The 15,759-nt window shown below is 38.8% G+C and overlaps 2 protein-coding genes across 2 annotated transcripts in view; one reads left to right on the plus strand and one right to left on the minus strand.

Annotated features, from left to right (window-relative positions):
- Window positions 1-15,759, plus strand: part of LOC135224576 (ring canal kelch homolog) — a gene marked incomplete in the record, with an annotated part of 536,926 nt that overhangs the window by 237,045 nt on the left and 284,122 nt on the right.
- Window positions 1-15,759, minus strand: part of LOC135224830 (ring canal kelch homolog) — a 120,981-nt gene that overhangs the window by 62,014 nt on the left and 43,208 nt on the right. Inside the window, exons 4-5 of the mRNA XM_064264152.1 lie at window positions 11,416-11,534; window positions 11,098-11,273 (exon numbers count right to left, since the gene is read on the minus strand). Of these exons, the coding sequence (XP_064120222.1) occupies window positions 11,098-11,273; window positions 11,416-11,534 (295 nt within the window). The remainder of the gene's footprint in view (window positions 1-11,097; window positions 11,274-11,415; window positions 11,535-15,759) is intronic.

Genomic DNA, 15,759 nt, shown 5'->3' on the forward strand with positions numbered 1-15,759 from the left:
AGCATTTCACAATAAAATTTAGCACAAAAGGTTAACAAAATCATTCGTCATTGTGGTGATAAACAGCTAACTTGAGGTAGAGGGAGGAGCGTTTAATAAATTTTTTGAGGAATAACGGATGAGTGATTTTAAGTTATTGTGCGTCGTGCTATTGTTGAGGAGAGAAGAGACAGTAACATTTACACTATATGATCTTAATAAAAGCAGTACAAATTCACAAAAAATAAAATATTTAACAATTGAACATAATGATAATATGAAAACAATCATATGCAATACAGAAAAATATAAAAATAAAACTAGTCTTAATTGAGCCAGTGTTTGGTGCGCCGAGTGAGACGGTCTAGTTGAACAATATTAACAAAATAGTAAATGAAAGAACAAAGCTTTTCACAATAAAATTTAGCACAAATGATTAATAAAATCATTCATCATTGCGGAGATACAAAGCCAACTTGAGGTAGAGGGAGGGAGCTTTTATCTTTTTCAGGAATAATGAATGAATGATTTTAAGTTATCATGCATCGTGGTATTGTTGAGGAGAGAAGAGATAGTAAAATCTTTACTATAATATGTACGTAAAAGCAGTACCAGTCAACACAAAAAATAAAATGTTTTTGCAATAAATTTAACAAAGATAAAACATGAAAACAAATGCAATAAAAAAAAGCTTGCTCGAGTCAGCGTTCGGTGCGCTGAGTGAGATGATAGAGAGAGAGAGAAAGAGAGAGAAAGAGAGATGATTATTCGCCCATTTCTATCACTTACACTTGGTCTACCAAAATCCCTTTTATTTTTGTTACAGTAAAATACCAATCTAGTGACAATTGCTTTTTACGATTTTTTACTATACTGTAAAAGTAACTCAGCTCTGTAATAAACTGGCTCCGTTTTCAGCTTCAGTGTGCCTTCAATTGTTTGTTGAAATGGCTTCCTTGTGAAAAGTTATTTTATCTCTCTTTCCTTTTCTTGCATTCTTGACTTATTAGTTATTTGTTTGCAAAATCCTCATACTTGTTTTAAAAGTCTGCCATTTGCCAACAGTAAGTTTATGTATTGTGGCATAATATCTTTTGTGCACTTTAGATCCAAATGCAAACACGCTGATTACTCTCTCTCTCTCTGACACACAATCAGACACACACCACTACAATTCCTCTTTTCTTTGATTATCTTTGTACCCAATTTTTACCAAACAGTTTGTAAATTGCACATAGAAAAAATAATATTTAGAAAATTTTACCTCATGTAATGTACTGTTTCATTACTTTACACTCTTAATTTAACTTTTGAACACATTAATAATAGATAAAATGTGAAAAGAGGGACTTTTTGGGCTGGCTGGAATGAATTACCCTGATTCCCTTTATTTTTTATGGCGATATTTGTTTCATATTTCAAACAAATCGTACTTCGAACGGCCTTCTGCAACGGATTAAGTTCGAAGTAAGATGTACTACTGTCCTTAAAACCCTTGAAAATTCTTAGAACTGCCTATTTTGGTACTTCCAACACAAAAAAAACCCCTCTAAAATTGCTTATACCTGAGTATTTTATTAGTTTTATAAAAAAAAAAGGGGGGCACATACAGTGGCTCCCCAGTAATCGTGGGGATAGGGACCTCAACAACCCATGTTGTGCAAAAATCCAAATTGTTGGTATCCCCCTCTAAAATTGCTGATAACTGGCTATTTACATAGTTCAGACACCAAAGACCCACCTCTAAAAATGCTTATAACTGCATATTTTAATAGTTCAGACCAAATATAATTTAAACTGTGATCCTAAAAGCCTTTACAGTGCTCCCTCACTTTTATGTGGGAATAGGTTCCAGAACCTACCGTGGAACTGCAAAAATCCACTCTACAATGCTTATAACTAGCTTATAACTGCCAAATACCCAGTAACCCTTAAACACAAATGCTTATAACTATCTATTTTAACATTTCATTGGTTACTTTGATAGTTCATACAAAAATATATCTGAAGTTATCACACTACAACAATTTAATATACTGTAATTTCAAACAAAAATACACCCCAAACCATCATCCCAAAACTTCTTGGGTCATCTTAGATTAGTACTCTTTTACAACTGTTACTCTTTCAAGTTTATACACCCCTTAAAATGCTTATGACAATGATTAACTCATTTTTAAACATTAATATAAACAGCAAGATATCTAAGAAAAAAAGGTAATACAAATTAAATAAATCTTTAATACAAATTAATAAATCTGTCTTACAGAAAATTTGACAACTAATCAAGTTAGCCCCAATATCATGTCTCTCATTTAGTTAGTAATCAAGTCCACAGGAGGATGGACGAAAGCTTTAAGCTTTGTATACGTATATCTCCATAAATATATTTTATCTGGATAAACAATGATATTATTGTGGATCCTTCTATTAATTTCTTAAAAGCATGATAAGGTGGTTTTATATTGCATATATGTTATTTATATATATACAGGCGGCCCGCGGTTAACGGCGCAATAGCTCAACGGCGAATTGGTTTTACGGCTGTCGTCAAAAATATTCATTAAAAAATGTTATTGTTATAATACAATTAAGTTTGTTCATACTTACCTGGCAGATATATATATAGCTGTATTTTCTGAAGTCCGACAGAATTTAAAAATTCGCGGCACACGCCGTGGGCTGGCCAGGTGGTGGAGTACCCATTCCCGCCGCTGGGAGGCGGATATCAGGAACTATTCCCATTTTACTATTCAATATTTTATCAGTGCCACTGTCTCCTGAGGGGAGGTGGGTGGGCACTTTAATTATATATATCTGCCAGGTAAGTATGAACAAACTTAATTGTATTATAACAATAACATTTTGTTCATGAAACGTGAAAATTACCCTGACAGATATATATATAGCTGAATCCCACCTTCGGTATGGGGGAAGAGACAGAATAGGATTTTGGGAAACTAAAATAAGTAGATGATATACATCTTGGTTCCTGACCTGTTAGCATAGCCGACTTCGTGATTACTGTCACCAAAGTCTGCTTCTGTTGTTACTAGAGTTGCCAGCGAGGTAGAGACCTGTAAGCTGGTGCGCTCTAGATGATCTGTCAACGGGGGCGTGACCACAATGTGACTAGACCATATGACCATACTTTTGAGGGCACCGAAGCTAAAACCACACCTGACCTAACCTATCAAAGTTAGTTCCATAACTTCTAGGCTAAAAGAGAAGGAACGCGCCTCAAAGCGACCAACCCTTCAAAGTTAAAAAGCACACCTATCCCTTTTCTATAGGATAGGATTCGTGTTGCCTCTTGCACCCAATAATATATCTACGGATATGTATGGTCCTAGCGACTTACGGATCTGAAATGTCGTCTTCACATCCCGTCGGGAGTGTGAAGCGAACACAGAGTTGCTTCGCTAAAGCGTGGCACTCAGGATGTTTACTGAGTGTCATGCTCTGTTGAATGCTTCCGAGGCCGCGCCTCACCTCTTGAGCATTCATATTAAGAAAAAATCTCAAATCTTTATGCAAACATAATGAATGAGACCTCTTAAAAGAACTCCTTGGCTATAAGCCAGGGTGTTCGTGGACATGAACCAGTCTGGTCTTTTTACGGAACACCGCAGATTGTCGGGAGTGTGAAGCGAACCCAGAGTTGCTTCGCAAAAGCGTGGCACTCCAGGATGTTACTGAGTGTCATGCTCTGTTGAAATGCTTCCGAGGCCGCGCCCTCACCTCTTGAGCATTGATATTAAGAAAAAATCTCAAATCTTTATGCAAACATAATGAATGAGACCTCTTAAAAGAACTCCTTGGCTATCATGCCAGGGTGTTCTTGGACATGAACTGTCTGTCTTTTACGGAAACACCGCAGATTGTCTGTTGACCTTGACTTTCTATAGTTTATCAAGATAAAACTTGAGAGACCTTACAGGGCACAGGACTCTCTACTGCCCTTGCCCAATAATTTGTGCCATACCCTTGGTCTCCAAGCTTCGGGTCAATGGTCAGACAGGTTTTGCGTCTTATCAAGAACGGAAGGCTTAGCGGACAGACCGCATTATGTCCTTTAAAGCCAAAACCTCTGATGATGGCTAAAACCTCACTAACCCATTGCCGTGGCTAAAGCGGTTAGAATATTAGCCTTTCTGGTCACGTGTATTAAGTTCGCAGAAAGGATAGGTTCGAAATGCTTTTTGGCATCAGAAACTCAGACTACGTCTAAGTTCCATGCCGGAACCTTTGATCCAGAGAATACAAGATCTCCACAGACCTCAAAGATCGTGAAGCTTTGTTGTTGACAGAACCGAATCTCTGAGCCTAGAGGCCGTCAACAACATATTTGCATATTCTACAACAGTTAGGACTTTCTATCTTATCTCATACTTCATACGGAAAGATAGAACCAATACCGAAATTCACAGAGGTGGAGGTGGAGGAACAGTCATTTCCCTTCACTATCTCCAGAAACGGCCCCCTCCGATTGAGAAACTGAAAATAGGCAGCACTGCTTTGCCTTGGCCAAGAGACTGCCATTAATCTTGAAGATCTTATCGCTTCTCGATAGTCTGAACGCTTTCAGACTCAGAGAGGAGAGATATTAGATACTTCACTAAGTGACGATGTTTGATTACACCGATTCTCTCGGGAAGGGTCTTTGGAAAATTCTCTGAATTACCTGACCTCTGTGAATCCAACCTCTTAGAGGCCAACATGTGGCGACTAAAGCTAATCTCTAGGATCATGAATAAGGGAAACAACTTAAGAGGAAGCTCCTTCGTCTTCAATATTACGAAAAAACTTAACGAAAGGACTCCCTCAGTCTCTCCTCACTTTCGACATTACTTCCTAAAGTAGGAGGATTTACTCAGACGTCAGTAGTTGTTGCCTTCGATCGAGAAGACCCCCACGGACGTGCACTAGATTAACGAACCTATTGAGGATCGTTACGTTCCGTGCCCAAGCCCATAACCAATTCTCTCTTCTCGAGCTATGAGAGAGCTGAGAAATTATCCGAGATGATTTGGGCCACTCGATCCAACTCACCCTTCGAGGAACTGGAAAGCCGACTAATTTGGCTTCCAATTCTTTCAGACAATGTGCCAGAACATCGTTCTCTGTTCGGATGTCTGGCACCCTCTCGCTATCACCTGAGGTGATCCTCAAGCCGTTGAGAGAAAATTAGAATTACAAGATCTTTGATGTTATTCCAATTTCTTCGTGAGGGAAAATTTGTAGAGGTCTGAATTGCTGTTTATTCAGGGGAAAACAAGCTTCTCCAGCGAGGAAATGGTCCCCAGCAAACTCATCCATTCCTCACTCAGCCTGCTTCCTTCCCTAAATAAGGCTGCGCTTTGCATAAGCAGGAGAGCATTATTATAGTGCTATGCCGCAGTAGATTCGTACAGAATGTTACCGTGCGTAAACCCGCACCCTAACAAGTATAAGAGATATCTTGTTGAAATTTTCTAAGTAAACGGCAGGTATGATCATTCAAGATTACTAGAAATTTCCTCAACCCGAGGCTAAAATCCATGATTGTAGGGCAAAGAGACGGTTTATTAAGCCATTCCCGCAAGGGAGAGAGACGTAAAACCAACGCGCATGACACCGAGCTAGCCGGTACGCGTAGATCACAGTAACAGCAGCCTTGATCATCGTCTCGCACTATATGCCGAGTTTGGCCAGCTACTCCTTTTTACGAAGGGATAGGTATGAAATTATCGAGCCAAAGGAAACTCTCAAGCATGGCATATTTAAACGAAACAAAATTCGCTAAATAACGAAGCTGAGTTGATGTTGCAGTTCATTAGAATCTTCTCGTCTAAGTCGCAATCCGTAGAATAACTAGGATATGCGCCTATCCCCATCGGACAATTCAACTGCTTAGTAGAATCATGTCGCGAGGTTAATATACGTAGTATATTTATAGTATTCTGAACGACGATCTCCATCCTAAATTCTTTGCCTTAAAGAAAACAAAATAAGGATTGGAGATCGGACCACCTTCGATCTCTATCAAAAAGAGTGAAGGAGAAGTCTTCCTCGAAGGAAAGCTTCAATGGAGAACAGAATACTATCTGCCTGAGTTGCCAGCTACTCCTTTACGAAGGAATAGGTATGATATTATCGAGCAAAAGGAAAAACTCTCAAGCAGGCCTATTTAAACGAAACAGAATTCGCTAAATACAGAAGCTGAGTTGGTGTTGTCGTAACAATACCTGAAGAGTTGTTCTTACTCCGAAAACTCTTGGAAGGTTGAAGGGAGTGTCAAATAAATACATTAGAACAACAGTTCCTTCGGCTTCTATCCGCAGAGGTAAATACGATATGCGTATATGACTCGACCCATGCGTTAGCAAAATGGACCGCAAAAGATCAAACTACGTATTGTAGTAATTTGAACATCGAATTGCTCTACTACATCTTTCCTGGACGAGGAAGAGAGAAAGAAAGGAAAACGACTGTCCACGTTCGGTTCTGAAAATGAATGAGAGCTCTTCCGAAATTTGTTACTTATCCGCTTAAGCGATAAAAGTTATGAAGATCTTTGTCAATGAGAAACTAACCCATTTACATGACAGAAAGTAATCCAGGAATTCGAGCATATAGTTTTTCCCACGATTCCCGCAGAAATCGAGGAAGGGGCAGGATTCCTGATTAGAGACTGGGCTTACGACAGGAAGGACCTTAATGTTCCCCTTCGGCAGCGCAATCCCGAAAGCAGACGAGGCGTTTTATGACACCGAAATCTGCTTACAGTTTTCCTGGAATTCATCAAGTGATGGATTCTATTGAAACGCTCCCTTCGTAGAAAGCGAAGTAGCATCTTGACGAGACCAAACTCCTTCCTCTACTTCGACGACGCCCTCTTGAAGAGCGTTCTTGCAGGAATCCTGCCGAACGTCTTGATGCGTAGGACGCCTATCGTTCTGAAGAACGTCCTTGGCAAGTGCTCTACCGAGGCGTCATGACGTGTAGGATGCCGAGCGTCTTCAAAAGCGTCCTCGCTAGCGTCCTGGCGAGCGTCCTCGCTAGCGTCCTGGCGAGCGTCCTCGCTAGCGTCCTGGCGAGCGTCCTCGCTAGCGTCCTGCCGAGCTTCCACCGAAGCGTCCTGGCGAATGTCCACAAAAGCGTCCTGCTGAGCGTCCTCAAAAGCGTGCTGGAAAGCGTCCTGCTGAGCCCGTCCTCAAAAGCTTCCTGCCGAGCGTCCTCAAAAGCGTCCTGCTTAGCGTTCCTGGAAAGCGTCCAGTACGAGAGTGTCTGAGCAGAGAACACCAAGTCTTCTGAACGACGTTTCAGAGAGGAAACTCGTTGAGCGCCTTGATGCATGCAAGGCCCGCCAAGAGGCGTCCTGGCGAGCGACCTGCCAACATCTCAATGTATGACGAACAGCGTTTTGCGTATGACATTGAATATTTTTAAGGGACGTCCTCATGCGAGTCTCCATGGAGAGCCGCACGCTGCTCCTGAAGAGTGTGAACACTAAAGGAAGACGTATGGCTTTCGTCTTCCGCAAGGTGCTTGCCGAGCGTCCTGGAGAATGTCTCTACTTATAGGACGTCGAGCACCTCCAAAAGCTTCCTCACGTCTAAATTGCCCTTCTTATGCCGACCAGAGACATAAGTTGTTTGACTGTGCAAAGCAGCTTGCCGGCCGTCAAACTTATCAGCTTGCTTTATCGAAGTAAAGCGAACGTTACATAACGTATACGGAGCGCAATGAGGAGAGGAGACGAATACTGAGTTGCTCCTCCAAAAGGTGGAATCAAGAATGTCCTTGATTACCAAATTCTTTTGGAATGCTAGCGAGGTTGAAACAGCTCTAACTTCATGAGAGCGTTCACTCGCAGGAGGCTCAAAATCAAATCTTCTGGCAAGATGAATGAACCTCCTTAATAATGTATAAGTGATATAAAAATACATGAGGCGTCACTCGCAGGAGGCTCAAATCACTATTCTGGGCAAGATGAAATGAGCCTCCTAATAATGTATACATGATGTATACATGAGCGGTCACTCGCAGGAGGCTCAAATACTCTTCTGGCAAGAGAATGAGCTCCTTAATAATGTATAAATGATATATACATGAGCGTTCTCGCAGGAGGCTCAAATCACTCTTCTGGTAAGATGAATGAGCCTCCTTAAATGTCCCTAGGAGGAAAAGAGCCAGTGCATTCTTCTAAAAGGGAAAATGTGGTCTCTTTACTCTCTCATCCTCTCGTGACGAGAGAGAGGACGAGAAGCGTCCTCTTCTCTAAAGCTTCTTTAGGGGGCGCGAGTCCTTCCGAGAACTCCAACCCCTGTGTGGGGAGGACGCCTCGGAGGACGAGAAGCAATCTTTCAAGATTCGCGCACAGTGCACGATCTTTAGCAGCCTGGGAAGAGTCAACAGGTTCTGCCGAAGGGACGCCAGATCGGTGGGGAGCCCCCGTAACCCTCTTGCGGCTTTCGACATGCCCTCTCCTGAGTCCTGGGAGTCCGACAGAGGTCCAGGCCTAGAGGCATTATGGGGCCGATCTGACGCCCCCTCCACAACACAAGGGGCACTACACTTCACAACACTGGTTGGAGAGCGAGCACTTTAGTCTAAGATTACTTGATGTAATCCTTTAGCAGACACTTATTCTAGGCTCGTAAGCCATACCACAGGGTTAGGCAAAATAAAATCTACAGGAGGTTAGAAGGTTCATTATTTCTAACTTCTGTTTACTGTGGAGGAAAACTCCTGATTCTAACACGCTCTAAAATGCGTAATTGAATCCTCCTTCTTCCGTAATCAGTCACACATTACACTAATTACCTTATGCAAAGAAAACATGTAAACGTTCATATATTACTATGCGAGTGTCTACCGAAAGTTACGGTAGCCTCACCTTACCATGCAGACAACAAAGTCTGAAACTAGGCTAACTAGCTTCAGACATCAAATGCAATGAAAAAAATTTACGATAGCGTATGCCTAGCCACAAATCCAAGTTAATAATCGAAAGAATAATTAGGATACTTAAGTGGCTAATGAAGTTTCAAAATCCTAGGCGGAGGTCTGTAAACAGTTTGTTTACCGACCGGCGACAGAAAAAAATATGAATATAAAACTGGGAATAGTTCCTGATAATCCGGACCTCCCAGCGGCGGGAATGGGTACTACCACTGGCCGCCCCCCACTGCGTGTGCCGCGAATTTTTAAATTCTGTCGGACTTCAGAAAATACAGCTATATATATATCTGTCAGGTAAGTTTCATGAACAAAATAAGGCATTCTAAGGTATTTACAGCACAATTTTAAGTTGACAGAGCCGCTAGCACCGTTGTCTAACGAGTTCATACATTTGCAGAAATTCCGTTCAGACCATAAAGGTTATACAAATTATATAAACAAATTTTATGGAGAGTTATTACATAGTTATTAGGGTAAAATATATACCTCTGACGCTGTTCTATGCTGAAAATTTCAAGTTACATAAGTGCAAATTTAGCTATGGATGCGTCGATTTATAAATGTTCATGCTTTTATGTTTAAAATGTGTATGAAAATGTATAATGTGTAAGGTATTTTAATTTCTGCACAGAAATATGATATGAAGGCAGCTTTTGAAACTGTCCTTCAAGTTATCCATTACGAAATTTTTTCATGTTCTTTCTTGTGAGCCGCCGCCTGCCGCTCTTCCAAAAATATAGATTTAAAAAAAGTGCAAATTAGCAATCGATGTGTCGATTTTATAAATGTTCATGCTTTTATGTTTAAAATCTGTATGAAAATGTATTACGAATAGGGTATTTTTATTTCTGTGCAGAAATATGATAAAAAGGCAGCTTTTGAAACTGTCCTTCAAGTTATCGACTACGATGTTTTTTCATGTTCGTTCTTGTATGCTGCCGTCTGCCGCTCTTCCGAAAATATCAAGTTAAAAAGTGCAAATTTAGTGAACGATGTGTCGATTTTTTAAATGTTTATGCTTTTATGTTTAAAATGTGTATGAAAATGTATTACGTAAAGGTATTTTCATTTTTGTACAGAAATACGATACAAATTAAGGCAGCCTTTGTAACTATGCTCCACGTTGTCAGGGGATGTTTCTTCATGTTCGTTCTTGTCCGCCACTGTTCCAAAAAACGCATGGTGTTATTTTATTAATTATGCATCTTTTCCATAAATCCTTTAAAAAGTTATACATTATTTCACTGTATCCAACAATATTGTATGTATTCGCATATTATTGTATTATAAAATACTACAGCAACTTTATGCCAGTATTCCGCGGAGTGGCCAATGTTGTGGTTTGAAATCAGCTGATGGCAAATACGAGTTTGTTTCAAAATAACGCAATTCTGAGCGAATTTTCTTGCTTCTAGTTAGCATAAACGAATATCTAGATACTTGACTTATATGAGACAAGGTTATTTTTCCTTATACGTGTTTTTAGGTGGAAATATTTAATGAATATGTCTCATTGCGAATGTGAACTACTTTTTTTTTTTGTTAACAGATTACGTTGGCGGCATGTTTATTGCGTAAAAAATTATGTGATTCTGTTCGCAATTCTCCTTTATATCATCGTAATAAGAACTTTACATTATTTATCTTATATCGGCGTGAAACCAACAGTAAAATGTGTTCTTTCAAGCACAGTAGTTTTGATTAAAATGATTTTATCCCAATTTTATCTACGGTTGTGGATGGCAAAAGTTTACTGCAGTTTTATCCTTGTTGCCAGTGTACGATAATAGTCATTAGCAGCTTGAACAGCTTTCTCAGCTTCAGTTACAACTAGGTTTAAATTTAACAGTATATTTCACGATTGATCTTTGATCTATAGCGAATAAAGTTATTACATTAAGATATCTCAGTTCTATTCTATAGATAACGCCATTTATAACAACTACTGTAATAGTGTACTGTAGTAAGATGATTGAAATACAAGCCAAACGGATGTTATCCAGTTCGGTTGTACTTAGAAAAAAAAAAATAGTAGTTTCTCACATCAGAGTTTATGGTAAAGTTGAAGAGATCACTTGTGGTTCTAGCCAACATACTACTACTTGGTATAATTATTCTACACCACTACCATGCTCTAGGAACTATTTCAGAAATGTCACATCCGTAACTTACGTAAAGTGTTGTTCAACATAACTTTCAGCAATGGATAGCAATTCTAAGCAGCCATGAATGTCTGCAAATGCTCTAATACCAAGACAATTTGTTGGATGCAACTGTGACTGAAGGAAATCACAACAAGCATCTCTGACATCTGTTAACTGGAGCAAATTTGCAGCAGGTAGAAGAACCTATATAAAGAATAAAATGATTAGCAGCTGTTTCTACAAATGACAAAAATAATTCTTTACCACTTACCTCATTAAAATATCACAAATATTCTCAAAATACAAAACTTCAAACCTACTACATAATTCTTTTAAATTACATTACCTGCACATTTTCCTCTGTAACTAGAACTTCTGCAGTGTAAACATAATCAATAAGGAGCTGTAATGCATTACCATCAATATCTTGTAACACTATTCTATCTTGGCGACTTTCTTCAAAACCTGTTAAAGAGATGTGTAAAATTTAGTTGATATTGAAATAATAATAATAATAATAATAATACTTTATTAAAAATAATGGCAAATTCACATTATTGATTTTATACAAAATTCTTACAATTCTCCTTATGATTTGTCTTTCTGGCACACTGGTATTACTATGTAGCTGTTTGACATTCATTATGCTGTAGGTCGTCAACCGAATTACGGGCTGGTGTTATCAGAGGCGACAGGATATCAGGGATAGGCTGTCGCCTTTGATAACACCAGCCTGAAATTCCATTGATGACCTACAGCACGATGAATGTTGGACAGCTGCTTAATAATACCAGCGTGCCAGAAAGACAAATCATAAGGAGAATTGAAAGAATTTTGTATAAAATCAATTTTGTGAATTCTACCATTATTTTTAATAAAACATGTTGGAAAGGTCTGTTTCCAGCATACACAATAATAATAATAATAATAATAATAATAATAATAATAATAATAATAATAATAATAATATATATGGGGCAGAGGAAAATACCATCAGCTTCCTCAAAAATACAATGCGCAACTGGAATACAATACTTACAAGCTCTGGAATAAGACTAGCAAGGAGGTTAATATCAGGAGAGGGATCTTCCAGGGCGACTCACTGTCCCCACTACTCTTCGTAGTAGCCATGATTCCCATGACAAAAGTACTACAGAAGATGGATGCCGGGTACCAACTCAAGAAAAGAGGCAACAGAATCAACCATCTGATGTTCATGGACGACATCAAGCTGTATGGTAAGAGCATCAAGGAAATAGATACCCTAATCCAGACTGTAAGGATTGTATCTGAGGACATCAGGATGGAGTTTGGAATAGAAAAATGCGCCTTAGTCAACATACAAAAAGGCAAAGTAACGAGAACTGAAGGGATAAAGCTACCAGATGGGAGCAACATCAAACACATAGATGAGACAGGATACAAATACCTGGGAATAATGGAAGGAGGAGATATAAAACACCAAGAGATGAAGGACACGATCAGGAAAGAATATATGCAGAGACTCAAGGCGATACTCAAGTCAAAACTCAACGCCGGAAATATGATAAAAGCCATAAACACATGGGCAGTGCCAGTAATCAGATACAGCGCAGGAATAGTCGAATGGACGAAGGCAGAACTCCGCAGCATAGATCAGAAAACCAGGAAACATATGACAATACACAAAGCACTACACCCAAGAGCAAATACGGACAGACTATACATAACACGAAAGGAAGGAGGGAGAGGACTACTAAGTATAGAGGACTGCGTCAACATCGAAAACAGAGCACTGGGGCAATATCTGAAAACCAGTGAAGACGAGTGGCTAAAGAGTGCATGGGAAGAAGGACTAATAAAAGCAGACGAAGACCCAGAAATATACAGAGACAGGAGAAAGACAGAAAGAACAGAGGACTGGCACAACAAACCAATGCATGGACAATACATGAGACAGACTAAAGAACTAGCCAGCGATGACAATTGGCAATGGCTACAGAGGGGAGAGCTAAAGAAGGAAACTGAAGGAATGATAACAGCGGCACAAGATCAGGCCCTAAGAACCAGATATGTTCAAAGTACGATAGACGGAAATAACATCTCTCCCATATGTAGGAAGTGCAATACGAAAAGTGAAACCATAAACCACATAGCAAGTGAATGCCCGGCACTTGCACAGAACCAGTACAAAAAGAGGCATGATTCAGTAGCAAAAGCCCTCCACTGGAGCCTGTGCAAGAAACATCAGCTACCTTGCAGTAATAAGTGGTACGAGCACCAACCTGAAGGAGTGATAGAAAACGATCAGGCGAAGATCCTCTGGGACTATGGTATCAGAACGGATAGGGTGATACGTGCAAACAGACCAGATGTGACGTTGATTGACAAAGTCAAGAAGAAAGTATCACTCATTGATGTCGCAATACCATGGGACACCAGAGTTGAAGAGAAAGAGAGGGAAAAATTGGATAAGTATCAAGATCTGAAAATAGAAATAAGAAGGATATGGGATATGCCAGTGGAAATCATACCCATAATCATAGGAGCACTAGGCACGATCCCGCAAGATCCCTGAAAAGGAATCTAGAAAAACTAGAGGGCTGAAGTAGCTCCAGGGCTCATGCAGAAGTGTGTGATCCTAGAAACGGCACACATAGTAAGAAGAGTGATGGACTCCTAAGGAGGCAGGATGCAACCCGGAACCCCACACTATAAATACCACCCAGTCGAATTGGAGGACTGTGATAGAGTAAAAAAAAAAAAAAAAAAAAAAAAAAAAAAAAAAAAAAAAAAAAAAATAATATATATTTTACATATAAAATATTATTTACTATTACAATGTAATTACATTTTTCAAGCACATCATACCTTCATTAAAATTTCACAATCATTATCTTGTAGATCCTACTTAATTATAACATGAACAAGCTCATCTTTGTATGATTATCTTATTCAAGAACAGTGTGATTCAAGATTTTAAATGTATTTATCAAATATGAGAATGGTCTGCATTCTTGGAAGCATGTCATCTAAATAAGTTATCTATGAAAAAATAACTATTGCTTTCTACAAACTTCAAAATATCTTAAGGATTTCAATAATTTCATCTCCAAGTATCTAACTAAAACAATAAAAACTGTACCAATATCCTTCTGACACACAAAAAATTCATAAAATTTTGACACTCAATTATTAAGTGCCTTCCTCTACAACCAACAGTATTAAAATATTTGAGAATAATTCCATTATCATAAACAGCGTAGTGAACTTAAAGCAAAACACAGAGCAGCCTCGGATCAATGGACCTCAAATTTACATATTTCCCCAATTAACATAGTATTAAAAATGTCATTCAACAATTATACATCAATTTTGGTAACAAACATACAAATCCAATAGTGCAAGACCATACCAGACAATCTAATTTCCATCCCTCTAACCTTACTTATATCTGTTGACTCTTTGTATACCACAACCAATGATGGTCCATATAACCATCATCCTAATCTGATAAATTTTTTGTTTGTTTATATGTTTTGCTTCTCATTAGTGTTTTCCACTAATTCTGTTTTTTTTCCAGAATTACTGTATGGTAATACAATGAGCTGGAAGTTTCTCAATTTGTATGTCACCTCACTTTGAATGAGAAGTACTGCAGAAACTTGACAATATGACAAATTTTCTAAGACAATTTGTAAGGTGGCGTCATCACCTCCTGCACTCGTGTTTGACACCATGTGAAAGAGTAAGAGGCTTCTATAGGAGCAAAAAATGCTACATGCTTCCAAAGTGGATGAAAAACACCATCTGACTCAAGTAGGACTGTGTAAGAGTACCTTCCCTTCTGTCACTCCTCAGCGTGTAAGTCTGGGGTGGTAGTGATATGTTTAGGATACACTTTCGTTAACAAAGTGTTATGCTTTCTCTAAATGGACAGCCTTTGCTTCATAATTTGAGGTGTAATGATTACTGATTAGGCTTACTATCCAGTGAGTCTATAAGTTCAATTATGTGGGTGTTTGTCCATTTTCCCCAAAGGGACCCATAAGTAATTAAAAAATTACTACTCTCATTTGTTGGTCATTGCTGCTGTGTCAACAATTTCAACTTTTGTTATTTTTTACTTATAATCACATTTTCTTGTGATCTTATTATGTGATCTTGTCCATTTGTGCCCACGTAACGCCAAATGCGTCAGACAATTGTGCAGAAATGAAGATGATCTTACAAGATAGTTGCATGGTGGCCTGTTGCTAGGCTCCAACTTTCTAGTCAAAAGTATAATTTAACCAAAGCTTTTCATACAAAATTGTGCGCGCAAAGGTTAAATGAACTTCTATGTAATAAATTCTAAAAGTGAGCAGGAGTGAGGAATAACCTTTTATGCAATGGGTCTAAACAATGTTGCATACTGGAAACATTCCCTGGTGTGTTGAAGGGTCAAAGCCTATGTTAGCTTGGTATGACATTGCTAATTAATGGATTCTGACACTTAGTAAACAAAAGATTTCATGAAAAGTGATTTTGATCCCAATTTGCTTCATTAATATATGTGAAAGATAAAAAGCCTGCTCACTATGAATTCAAGTTTTATACTCACTTGGTAGCACCTCTCAAATGCTACTTATAAGAAAAATGATACATTTCAGGGTAGAATAGTTTCTTTCAACAAAAACACAAAATATCAATACCATAACCATTATCAATA

The sequence above is a fragment of the Macrobrachium nipponense genome, chromosome 12 (genome assembly GCF_015104395.2).
Source record: "Macrobrachium nipponense isolate FS-2020 chromosome 12, ASM1510439v2, whole genome shotgun sequence".
In the NCBI taxonomy this organism is placed as follows: Eukaryota; Metazoa; Arthropoda; class Malacostraca; order Decapoda; family Palaemonidae; genus Macrobrachium; species Macrobrachium nipponense.